The sequence below is a fragment of the Muscardinus avellanarius genome (genome assembly GCF_963383645.1).
Source record: "Muscardinus avellanarius genome assembly, chromosome: 12".
NCBI lineage: Eukaryota > Metazoa > Chordata > Mammalia > Rodentia > Gliridae > Muscardinus > Muscardinus avellanarius.
The window spans coordinates 74,210,084-74,222,979 of NC_137798.1; the positions used below are offsets into that span (position 1 = coordinate 74,210,084).

At 45.1% G+C, this 12,896-nt stretch overlaps 1 protein-coding gene across 3 annotated transcripts in view; it reads left to right on the top strand.

Annotated features, from left to right (window-relative positions):
* Positions 1–4,396, top strand: part of SLC39A9 (solute carrier family 39 member 9) — a gene marked incomplete at both ends in the record, with an annotated part of 53,831 nt that extends 49,435 nt beyond the window's left edge. For all 3 annotated transcript variants that reach the window (XM_080708248.1, XM_080708246.1, XM_080708247.1), the window contains 3 exons: positions 625–710; positions 1,427–1,561; positions 4,166–4,396. In XM_080708248.1, the coding sequence (XP_080564374.1) occupies positions 625–710; positions 1,427–1,561; positions 4,166–4,396 (452 nt within the window). The remainder of the gene's footprint in view (positions 1–624; positions 711–1,426; positions 1,562–4,165) is intronic.
* Between the last annotated feature and the right edge of the window lie 8,500 nt (positions 4,397–12,896).

The window sequence follows — 12,896 nt, forward strand, 5'->3', positions numbered from 1 at the left end:
AGAGACAGGGTTGAGTAGATACAGAGATTAAATGACCCATAAAACCTAAAATAATTACTGTCTGACTCTTAAGAAATTTGCCAACCAGGCATGATGGCACATGCCTGTAATCCCAGCACTTGGGAGGCTGAGACAGGAAGATCGCAGGTTCATGGCAGCCTCAGCAATTTAGTAAGGCCCTCCACAACTGAGTGAGACCCCATTTTAAATAGGGCTGGAGGTATAGCTCAGAGGTAGAATGCCCTTGGGTTCAATCATGTGCCACCATGCCTGGCTTTCTTTGCATTTCTGTTATTATATTTATTATATTATATTTGATTACTCAATGTATTTTTGAGCTTCATACTTTTTACTTTAACAGCAAAAATAACTAAAATATTGAATACTCTGGGCCAGATGCTAAGCTCTTTACATATGTTTTCTCACTTAATCCTCATGAAAAGCCCAAGAAAAACATGCTTTTTGAAGCCATTTTGAAGATGAGAAGACTGAAGTTCAGAAAGTTTAAGTAACCTTCCCACAGTCAAATCCAGTTCTGCCTGGCTCTGAAGTCCTCACATTCAGCTACTATACTGTTGTTGATATTGTCTCTAGCATTTTATGTTTTATTGTCTCTAAACATAGCTGATGGTGTGGCTTTGGGAGCAGCAGCTTCTACTTCACAGACTAGTGTCCAGTTGATTGTGTTTGTGGCGATAATGCTACATAAGGTAAGCCAAGATTGGGTATTGAGTTTATGCATAATTAAATCTTCTATTGGTCCTTAATGGTTTTTCTGCAATGGTAAAATATTTTTAGTTTCCTAATTGTTACTCATTTTGGAGATTTTTTTTTCTTTTTTCTTCCTTTTTTTTTGTGGCACTTGGGATGGAACCCAGGGGCTTTCTACCTCCGGGGTACACCCCAGACCTTTTTATATTTTATTTGGAAACAGGGTCTCATTAAGTTGCTGAGAGTCTCACTAAGAAGCTGAGGCTGGCTTCAAACCTGCGTGATCCTCCTTTCTCAGCCTCCCAATACTGGGATTACAAGCGTGCACCACCACGCCTGGCGCATTTTGGAGAATTCAATAAATCTATTTAAAAGTAGCTATATTTTTGCTATCATTTTCTTAAACTTATATTGAAAGACTTTGTTTTGTGGTCATATACACAAACTGTTACATCATTCTCCATAGGTTTCTGTATTTCACAGAATTCTGTTCATAAGTATTTTTCCTCGATGGCTTCTGTTTCCTACTATCCAAGAAACACACACAGAAATAGGATCTTAGCTTAGAACATTAATTCTTAAAAGGCAGAGCTCAGTCTTGGTGCTCTGCCTGGGCTTTTGGTATGAGACTTCCTAGTCAAGTGACATGTACTTCTTGATATAGAAGCAGTCCACATTTCATCAGTGATGATAAGGGCTCCTTCTTCATTTCCAGGCACCAGCAGCTTTTGGGCTGGTTTCCTTCTTAATGCATGCAGGCCTAGAGCGGAATCGAATCAGAAAGCACCTGCTGGTCTTTGCGCTGGCAGCACCAGTTATGTCCATGGTGACATACTTGGGACTAAGTAAGGTAAGGCCCCTCATTCCCAGCTTGTCTACACAGGAGTCTGTTCCTACTGTGATCTCCTAGAACTCAAGTTCTCATGTCAGAATTTTCAACTACCTTCCTAAACTAAATATGAAAATTGGATCAAAACAAACAGAAAATTAAGAGTAAAAACCTGCACAAGCTAAATGTCTTACTTCTCAGCCAGTCCTCTTTATAAGTTTAACATTTCTTTATTCACTTAATTTGAAATGTTCGTTTATTCTAAGAATATTTGCACAGACATGATGAAATGTCAGTATTTAAGATAATATAACTCAACCAGCCTTATTTTATTTACCAGATACACAGCAAATCACAGCCATCCCTAATTAATAGCAGTGGGCCCGTGAAGCCCGTGTGTTGCACCAGGTGGCAGCTCTGAAGTAGCGGGCGAGCAGAGGGAGCTGCATTCAGCTAAGACTCAGACGCCTCCACTCCCAGCTCTCGTATCACCAAGTAGTAAATAGCTAGTTCTTCATCACTGGGCACAGCTGCAGACCTGAAGTGACACATGTTTGTCTGTCTGGAGCCCGAGCATTCTTCCATGTCCAAGCTGACCTTTCCTGGCCCTACAATTCTGTTCACCTGGGCCACAGTGCTTAGTGGCAGCCCCCCCCTATTGTATCTGAATGTCAGCTGCAGGCTATAGGAGGAAAATGTTAGAACCAGACTGACTCAGGTTTAGGTCAGGGGAACTGCTCTCCCTCGCACCCTCTCTGAAGGTAATTGATTTTTCTGAGTGTCAGTGATTCAGTTTTTAATACAGTAAAACCTGTGTCAAAAGGCACTAAAGAAAAATGAGATGGTTAAAAAATGTTTAAGTTTCTGTTAATCAAGGGTGTATTGATCAATTGTTAACAAGTGAATCATTATTAAACCCCTTTTATTTCAGTGAACAATAGAGAGTACTTTTGAAGTGGGACTCTGGCTGGGCGTGGTGGTGCACACTTGTAATCCCAGCCCTTGGGAGGCTGAGACAGGAGGATCATGCAGCCAGCCTCAGCTACTCAGTGAGGCTCTCAGCAACTTAGTGAGACCCTGTTTCCAAATAAAGTATAAAATAGGTTTGGGAGTGTAGCCCAGAAGTAGAAAGCCCCTGGGTTCCATCCCTAGTACCATAAAAATATAAATAAATAAGCAAATAAATTAGCAAATAAATAAAGTATGACCCTGTCACTTCATTAGAACTTTTCTAGGAAAATACTGGTAATTTTGGAAGTGTGGAATTACATGCTGCATCTGTGGCAGGTTCTTTTCTTAAATTTTTAGTTAGTCATCTTAGCCTGTGGGTCCTTTTTTATAGAAAATGTTGAAATTATTTGCATAAAGAATAGCAAACAAGGTCATTCTAAGCTCTGTGAGGGCAGCCCCTGCATCTTGCCTAGCACTGTGTCTCAGGCACCAGGCCTAGAGCTTGGCATATAGAGCACAGTTCTCAATCTTATTGAGCTTACTGCCCATTTTCAGAAGAAAAAAAAATTACTCAGTGTCCCCTGGAAATCTACCTTCTTTAAGCAAATAAACCGATGCAGTTTTGAATCTGTGTTCTTTTATATATCCATATTCATTCCAGCACCCCCAAGGTGTTATGTCACCTACTTTGGGAACATATAGCACAGAGGATACTGTTAAAAGTAGAATAAGCTGTGTGTGGTGACGCACACTTGTAATCCCAGTACTTGGGAGGCTGAGACAGGAGCATCTCAGATTCAAAGCTAGCCTCAGCAAGTTGGTGAGCCCCCCTCCCCCGGTGACTCAGTGAGACCTCTCTTTGAAAATAAAACTAGTAAGTTGGGCATGGTGGCGCACACTTGTAATCCCTGCACTTGGGAGGCGGAGACAGGAGGATAGTGCTGGTTCGAGGCCAGCCTCGCTGGCTTAAGCCACCCTGTATCCAAAAATTAAAAATTATAAAAATAGGTCTGGGAGTGTAACCCGAAAGTAGAAGGGCTTCCAGGAACCCCAGTACCACCAAAAAAAAAAAAAAAAAAACCAACAACTAAAATAGGGGTTGGGGTGTAGATCAGAGGTAGAATACCCTTGGGTTCAATCTCCAGTACCACACACAAATATTAGCAGAATAAGTGAATTATGTCAGAAACTTAATATCTGCATTAATGTATTTTTGTTCCATCTCAAGAACAACAGAGGCAAGTCATGTTCAACTTGAAGTTTGTTTTGAAAACAATTGTAATTAATTTAGTTAATAACAGTGAAACTTTCATAATTGCCAAGAGGAATTTCACATTCTCGTCACAAAAAATATAAATTTGAGGAAATGGATATGTTAATTAGCTTGACTTAAATAGTCCACATTATACTAATAAATCACAGTATCACTTTGTGAGCCATAAATACATAGAGATTTTCAATTGATAATACATTTAAATAAAAAAAAGAAATTGTGTATATCACTGCTCACCTTAAGCCCCTATTGGGAAGCTCCCTGTAAATGACTTTGAACTGCTCTGATCTCATGATGTCCCTAGTGTCTTAGGCAGCACCAGATGTGAATTATGAGTGCTTTTTAAGTTGCATCTTCCTAACCCTGATTTTACTTGACCTTTCCTTTCTCTTAATTTGCAGAGCAGTAAAGAAGCCCTTTCAGAGGTCAACGCCACTGGAGTGGCCATGCTTTTCTCTGCCGGGACATTTCTTTATGTTGCCACAGTCCACGTCCTCCCAGAGGTAGGCGGAATAGGACACAGTCACAAGCCTGACGTCACTGGAGGGAGAGGCCTCAGCCGCCTGGAGGTGGCAGCCTTGGTTCTGGGCTGCCTCATCCCGCTCATCCTATCAGTCGGACACCAGCATTAAATGTTCAGGTTCCAGCCTCGGTCTGGGGCCGTTTGCCATCCAGTGAGATCAGCCGGCACACGACAGCTTCTCACTTCCTCAGCCTCTTGTCTCGCCTTGCCCATCTCCACCTGTATCCTAGAGTCCGGAGGGTGGTGAGGTTCAGTCCTGGAGTAATGGAAACGCTTTTAGAGTAGGAGCAGCACATCGTGATTAGGTACAGACTTGTATTGTCTTTAAAGGGCCCTTGGCATATTGAGTTTTGATGTTTCTCTTAACCCTATTCTCAGGGAAGATGGAATTTAGTTTTAAGGAAAAGTGGAGAACTTCATACTCACAATGAAATAGTAATTATGAAAACACAGTGTTCTATAATTACGGTTAAACTTTCCTAGTTTAGAGGTCTGCCACTTTACTCCTTGAATTCAACATGGTTCTCACCATATGAATGGTGCTTTAGCATCTGTGCCACATGCCTGGATGGAAGGTAAGAGCACCCACTGTCTTAGATGCTAAAGGTGATTGCAGTTAACTAGATTAGAGGAAGGAAAATAAGGCAAAACACATCAAAACTGACCTTATGTTGAAAGAGATATCCATTAAGGAACTTCTCGAGGGACTTGAACACCTCCTGTGCACCTGCCTCTCTGGCCACAGCCTGCCACTCCATCCGGAGGAGCAGCTGAGTGGGATGAGTGTCTAAAGGTGTGACTGGTGTTTTGAAGCATTTCTTTCAAGTTTCCTTTGCAGAATACCTCCCTACAGCACATTATATAGACAGAGGCCAGCCTCTACTAGGTTTGGACCTAGGCTTTCCTTCAAGAACAGTCTAATCACAAAGGAGAATTAAGGATTGCTAAATTTTAAGTGAATTTGGATAACTATTGACATCTTTGTAGTAACCCTTTTCAAAGTTGGACTACCAAAATTTTTTTCTTTTTGTAAGTGTTTCTTCTAGCAGGTCAGCAGTCCCTCTGGCTAAGCACCTGTCCAGCATGGGCAGCACTGTGCTGCTCACATGAGCCCCTTTAGTGTGAAGGAACTCGCTGTAGCCTAAGTGGGACATCTGCCGGTTGGTTTAGAGCTCAATGAAATCATGTCTCTGTGTCTTCATCTTCCCCTTGCTTTTCTCCTAACTTCGCCCTCCAGTCCCTCCTTCTCAGTTTGTTGCTATACTGCTGGTAGAGATGTTAATATTTGTGTGAGATGAATTTTCATCAGGACAACCACTTCTTGAACTGTGATAATAAAGACAAGACTGTCTCTAGAATCCCTTCAAAGAAGTTACCTTTCTGTCAAATGTTAAGCCCTCAAAATATCACCTTCTCCTGTGAGTTGACACAATCACTAATAATCTGATAAATTAAACAACTAAGACAGCAAAAGTGCTTAACAAACTAAGGTTATTTTTCCATGTTTGCCAAAATTTGCCTAAATCCTGTTTGTCAAATAAGTGTATAATACTGTATTATTAATTTATTTTTACTTTCTGTACCATTTCAAAACACATTAAGAGAGAAGCAAGACTAGTGTCTTCAGGGCAGTGGATTTAGTCATTTGTAAAAATGTTTTATATGAGGCTTATGCCAGCATGCCAGTGACTTCTTTATTTCCTAAATTTGTTACTGGGTCAGCAGCTGTGGACTTAAACTCGTGAGCCCTCTGCTGGCCACAGTGAAGAACGTAGCATAAGTAGGATAGGGTTTTGTATAGTGGTTGGCAACCATCGCATAGGATGTTAAAACCTGGGAGAAGGTACAGAAGGGAAAGTCTGAGTCATTCTCTTGATTACATGGTGACAGCTGGCTTAGGAGAGGTGTGGGCTTTTGTCTGGTCCTTCGAAAATATGGTTGCTGTGATTCTCTTTAGAAACTTAGCAAGTAAATAGTATGTTTCTGTGTATGGTTTAGATAGTCATTTTGTGTGCAATGGTCAGAAATCTGTTCTGCTAGCCAAAGCCTCTTTCAGCAGTGCCTTGCCATCATGCTTAAAAGTTTGGCTAGAATATCTTGCTGGGTAGGGCCTTGAACTCTGGCAAGGATTGAACCATCAAACTTTCAAATTTGCCTTTCCCTCTAGACCTCATTATTAACAAGCTCTCAAAACCTGTGGGCTTTCCCAGATCCTAAAGCTGCTGCCTCAGGAACTACTCATTTCTCTCCTAGTCAGCAGGCAAAAATAGCCATATGAATCTTACAGGGCTCAAATGCATCTCGAGGCAGCAGGAACTCAACCAGCATGGCGGAGGCGTCCTCGCTGGAGGCTTGCTCCTGCAGCAGGCAGGGCCTGGGAGGCCGTCTCAGTGTTCACCCTTCACCCCATTCCCCGCCATTTTCCTCCTGTTTAAACTGCCTCTTAGGTGTGGATGCCTTACTGCTTTAACACATGGGAAAACATTGACAATGATTAAGTTGTTGCCATGATTACAGATGGGATTGTTGGCTACCAAAGAGATGCAGTTGATGAAAGGCACAGTTTATTCCTCCTCATAACCAAAGTCCATCTTAGTTGCAATTTGAGTCCTTTTCCTTGGTAGGGATGGCCTTTCTTCAGGTCCCAAGTGTCTCTTAAATGGCAAGTTAAGTTGGAAACTACTGCTGACCCATTCCCCTCACTCCCTCCCCAGGTAGCTACTCATGGGTTTCCCTGTCACCAAAGCAGGTTTGATCCAGTTTTCCTATGTGTCCTGCTGCCAGAATCCTCTTTTTTTAGGCAGTTTCTGCACTGGAATGTAAAGAATTGAAAATGGTACTACCTACAGAGGCTGTGTGGTTCCCCCTCCCCCTTTACTTTATTTCCTAGTTCAAAACAGCCAAATTAGCTTGTTCTGGTATTTGGCTCATTCAAATTTGAAAGGGAGTGGCTGCCTTGAGGTGTTTCTTGTAGAAATGAGGAAACGTGGTTTTTACCAGCTTACTTCCAAGTGTCACTGTCTAGTTTCTCTCCTTTTCAAGGATTAGAACTAAGAGGACACACCAGCAATTGGAGTTTACTAGCCCCTGACATATGGTAGCTAGGTACTGAACACGGGACTGTATGTCAGTAGCACAAGCCCCCAAAGAACACTCCTGACTCTCAGCCCTGAGCCCCTGGGGAGTGGGAATAATGACCACATTCATCCCAAACAGCTGCAGTGCAAGTTGAGAACCTTGGAAATTGTTCTACCGGGGACTCCTCCTGCATCAGAGCACTTCTGCTCAGAGCTGGCTAGTGGCCCACACCTGCAATCCCAGTGACTCGGGAGGCAGGAGGATCACAAGTTCAAGGCCAGCCTTAGACATCTTAGCAAGACCCTATCTCAAAATAAGTAAAAAGAGCTGGTAGAGAACTTCTGGGCTCAATCCCCAATACCTTAAAAAAAAGAAAAAGAAAGAAAATTATTTTTGGGCCCAGTACAGAATGGTTCTCATCTCCTAGAGTTCTATTGGAGATGCTTTGAAATTAAAAACAAGGATGTAACCTCTTTGTACCTGAGACATCTCAGTTCACCTCAGAACACCTGAAGGAGACTTGAAGCTTGTGAGGGAGGACTAGCCAACCACTTAAGAATTCTCTAGGTGTGCTTAGCCCAGCACAGTTGCATAACACAAGGAGACTGGCTTTGATCTTTGCCCGGTGGCATCTTCCACTAACTGGGAGTCTCATGGGACGATAACACCGCGGTCCCTTGGTTCAGTGGCCTGAATGGTGATTTTAACGTCACTTTTTGTGGATCCTTTGTACACATGAAATCATTCCATAGACGGCTGCCTTATAATTTGTCTCTTTCCATTTTAATTGTGAATGGTTTAAAAATTGCTGTTTTCTGGTTTGTTTTATTATATTAAATTTTTATTAGTGCATACCTTATGTGAGTGGCTCATTACTTATTGTTAGATGAATTCGGTTCTTATTTCAGATCCCCCCCCCCATAAGCTAAGTCTCCTGAAAGGCCCTGGTCTGACCAGTTAAGCTACCATCCCCCTCTGACTGCACCTGGTCACTTACCTGGGAGACCTGCCCCCTCCTGGTGCCCTTGGCCAATCAGTGAAAGGGACATTCCCCGCTGACCCCAAGCCAATTACCTGGCCGCACGACCCCCTCCCATGGGACTCTAGCCAATTAGTTCAAAGGGCATTTCTCCTAGCCTATGAGCCCCCAATCTGTAACCCCAAGCCCCTATATAACCCTGATCCCAGCACATGCTCCCTCTCTTCCCGGATTCTTCTTTCTCTCTCCCCCTCTGTCTGTCTGTCTGTCTGTCTGTCTGTCTCTCTCTCTCTCTCTCTCTCTCTTCCTTTCATACCGGCCCCTCCAATAAATCTCTTGGCTACAAGGTGGTCTCTGGTGTGATCAAACGTTGTCCTTTAACTTATCTGTTAGCAGTGTTTGTTTAATAGCCAGACTTGACCCACATCTGAACATTGAAAAAGTAATGAGGAGCCGTGAAGGACAGTGAAAAGGCATACATACCTACCTTATCCTTTAGGCAGGAGAGCAGATAAAAAAATAAGCAACCTTGTGTCTATGTTGTTTATATGTCTGGAGGGGGGGAGGAAGAAATAGGAATTATATACTCCAAAAAACACAAATTCAGCTGGGCATGGTGGTGCACACTTGTAATCCCAGCGTTCGGGAGGCTGAGACAGGAGGATCACGGTTCACGGACAGCCTCAGCTACGTAGTGAGACCCTATTTCAAAATAAAAAACAAAGTAGGGCTGGTGTTATAGCAGAATGTCCCTGGGTTTGATCCCTAGTACCACAAATAAAGTAAATATTGAATCAATCTCTCTGCCATTCCTGTCAAAAGCAGGGAGTCGTGAGGTATGTGGAGACATGCTGGCTTCCAAGATGACCTCTAAGTTTCCAGACTTAAAATTCTACAGATATCTGGGCCTACCCAAGTTATCTGTCTGCCCTATCCCAACTGGTGTGCCTTCAGGAGCCCTTCTGGCTGGCCTGAGTTCCTGTCACTACAGGGGTGACAGGCAGTCACTAGTTTCCAGGTCCCTGCACCAGTGGCTCCTCTGACCAACCCCTCAAGGCAGATAACTTTTGGGTAACTTTTTCCCTCCCATCTTTGCTTCTCTCCCTCACTTCCTGGCTGGGATTCAAGGGCACCCCTCATTCCACTGCTGGACATGTGGGTTATAGCTCTGTGCAGAGGACCTGCCTGTGCTGGCAGGGTGCCCGCTCTGCTTTCTGTCCACTAGTTCTCCCTTCCTGTGCTCCCTGGTATATTTAAGGAGACATGCCCTAGAACAGAATTGTCCTCACCTGCCACCTTCTCCTCACTGAAGCCTTTCCTTCTGATCTTCAGCCCCTGACTCTGGATCTTCCCTGGGCTAGGTGCAGAGGGCAGGAGCCAGAGCAGAATCATTATATTCCCATCTTCCATACCTGCTTTGCCTGGCTCAGTACTTTGAGAAGCCAGAAAAGAACTTGCTGTGGGGCCGGGGCCGGGGCCGGTGGGGCGGGGGGATCCCAAGCTAATATGCTAAGAGTTGGAAAGACCTCTTTTTGATGAAACTTGGGAGGTTTCAAAATCACTTGCCTGTGGACTTTTTATTGACTAAAGTTAGAGCAGCTGGTCCTCTGAATTGCTATTTTTAGTTTTTTTTTTTCCCGGGGGTGGGGGGATACTGGGGATGGAACCCAGGAGCTTTCTACCTCCAGGCTACACTCCCAGACCTATTTTATATTTTATTTGAAAACAGGGTCTTACTAAGTTGTTGAGAGCCTAAGAAGCTAAGGCTGACTTCAGACCTGCACAATCCTCCTGTTTCAGCCTCACAAGTACTGAGATTACAAGCGTGCACCACCACGCCCAACTTTTTGTTAGTTCTAGATGAAGGACCAACACCCTGGGTCTTCCTCAGATGCTCTAGGAGGATGTGTGAGGTTGTAACCATGAATGGCTTATGGGTTCATTGGCCAGACTTGTTCATCCCTTTCTCTCTGCCCCCCCAAAAACTACTAATTAATATGTATGTTTCGATCCACACCTCACCATTAAGGGGGAGCACTTTCATGTTTCTGAGCAGTGTGCTGCCCCCAGCAATGCCCTTGGGGACCAAGAGCTCTCATGAGTATTGCCAGAGGCGAGCAGGTTAGCAGGGCAGCAAGGCACTCCTGCCACCCCCAGGAACACTGCACATTGGCAATGCTAGTGAGAGCAATTACGGAGTGGTAAGAGGGCAGAGACTCAGCAAGAGGCTGACCCTGTCTTGAGAACAGAGTCTGTCCAGGCTGGGGCAAGGGATGCCATGTCAGAGAAATCTTGCATGGGGGCTGCCAGTGTGACTTCAGGTGGGTTACCCCACAGCCAAGTGAGCCTTCCTGCAGCAGCCTGTTGGGTCTTGCTCACCTGGAGACAGGGCAGCTGGCGCTCTGTGCCCACACACCCTTGGGCCTCTCAACCCCTTAGTATTTTGGCCAACTGGCTCCGCACCTATGTGTGACACCTGGAAACCCACCTCATCTCCCCCTCAGGTTCTCCTGGGGCGGCCAAGTCTGCACAGATAAAGGAGCCTAAGACCCCCTCCTGGCCTTAAAGTCCAACCAAAGTTAGAATAGGATTCGACAAAAACAAGCAAATGTTTTCATCCTCACCAGGAAGAAAAGCAGTCTAACTGGGAGGGGCAAGTGGGAAGAAGATGCAGACAAACTTGGCCACCTCTCAATGTCAAATGCAGTATGGCTGGAGCAAGTTGGGGAGAACAATGGGGTGGGCCTGGGTGAGGGGAGCAGCTGCGAAGGGCAAAGCAGGGGAGATCTAGCAGAGGGCTTGAAACAGTCACGGGGCACCTTTGGGCCTTTCAAAGACCCTGTGAGGGATAGTGAACACCTGGATTCTTTGAGGATGCTGCTGTAGATAGGGAGAGTCACTTGAAAAGGCCACACAAGCGCAAGTAGAGAGCTCTGCGCCAGTGGAAAAGGGGGTAAAGGGACACTAAGGTCAGAGAAGCCCAGTGATTGTCCATAGTTCACATGGCTGGTGGCCAGGGGGGACTTCAACAACTCTGTCTAAGGCTAAAAGCAGGTTGCACGGCAAGACTGCCTTCACCTCCTCTCCCAGGCATCCCACAGGTTCTGTAGAGGAGGGCAAGCCATGGCTTGAGAGGTCATTGTGCATTTGGTTTGCAGACTGATGCCACCTCCCCGGAGGCTGAGCGAGGATGGATCAGTCCTGTTTGTTGAGCACCTACCACATGCCCAGCCCCTGTCCTCAAGGGGCTCACAGTTCAGAAGAGAAGTAAACATGTAGAGAGAAACTCCAAACCAGACAGACATGGGCTAGGATGGAATAGTGGGCGAAGATCCACCAGAACCAAGAGAAAGGTGTAGTTTCAACTGAAATTGACACTGCACCCTTCTCATAGAGTGAAGAGTGGGAGCCTGAGTGATGGAATTGGGGTTGGAGTGTGTTAGGGTTTGGGTTTGGAATGTCCCCAAAAGGCTCATGTGTTGAAAGCATGTTCTCTATTTGGGGGGGGATGCTGGGGGTTGAACCCAGGGACCTTCTACCAAGCTATACCCCTGCCAGAGCCAGCCAGCAAGAGTACGGGTTCTGAAGTGACTCGTGAGGATGGAGAATTTTAAATTTTAACGTGGGGGAGCCGCCAGCCCCTACTATCTCTACAGGTCGACCCCTGTTCGTGGGTCAATATTTCCTACGGTTCGACCGACTATGCCTGGGTCAGTATTCTCTACTGCGCCGACAATCCTGGCCAACGCAACTTCTGGGTCAATCTCATCTTTATTGTGCCGACGCTGGGTTTGCTTTTCCAAAGGTATTTATACACAGCTATAGGTCAATCAACATTCTCGTGCTGCCACCACCAGAATACAATACAGACCAATACAAAACACATACATTACAGATAGGCCTATCAGTACCCTCGTGTCAGCACCAACCTCATCCTCTCTCAGACCTCTTTGAACTTTCCATAACCCCAAACCTTGTTGACTCTAGGCGAAGGACAATCAGCTGAGTCAGAGACACCAATCTAGGGGAAGGCCTTAATGGCTCCCAACATACCCCAGCCCTTTTTATTTTGAAACAGGGTTTGATTGGGTTGCTGAGGTAGGTCTTGAACCTGAGATTCTCCTGTCTCAGCCTCCCAAGTTCTAGGATTACAGTGTGTTCCACTGTACCCAGCCTTCAAAACATGTTCTCAGTGCAACAAGGTTCAGAGGTGGGGCATGGCTCGAGGGGCTGGGTCACTGGGGTAGGTCCTGGGGACTATATGTCACTGGATGATTCCTGTTCCCCTTTCTCTGCTTCTGGCCACCATGATGGGAGGAAAGAACCTTTTCTTTACCGTGAACTCTGCTACCATGGTTTCTATCTTGGAGCTAGCTGGACATAGGCAGAACCAAATAAACCTTTCCTCCTCTAAGTTGTGTTCATCAGGTGTTTTGATCACAGGGACAGAAGAGCAGACTCAAACAGAGTGTCACCACAAGGGGATCTGATATGGTCCCTCCAAAGAGGAGAATGGGACCTCAGTTCAGCCTAGGTAGGGTCTTGACTTTTG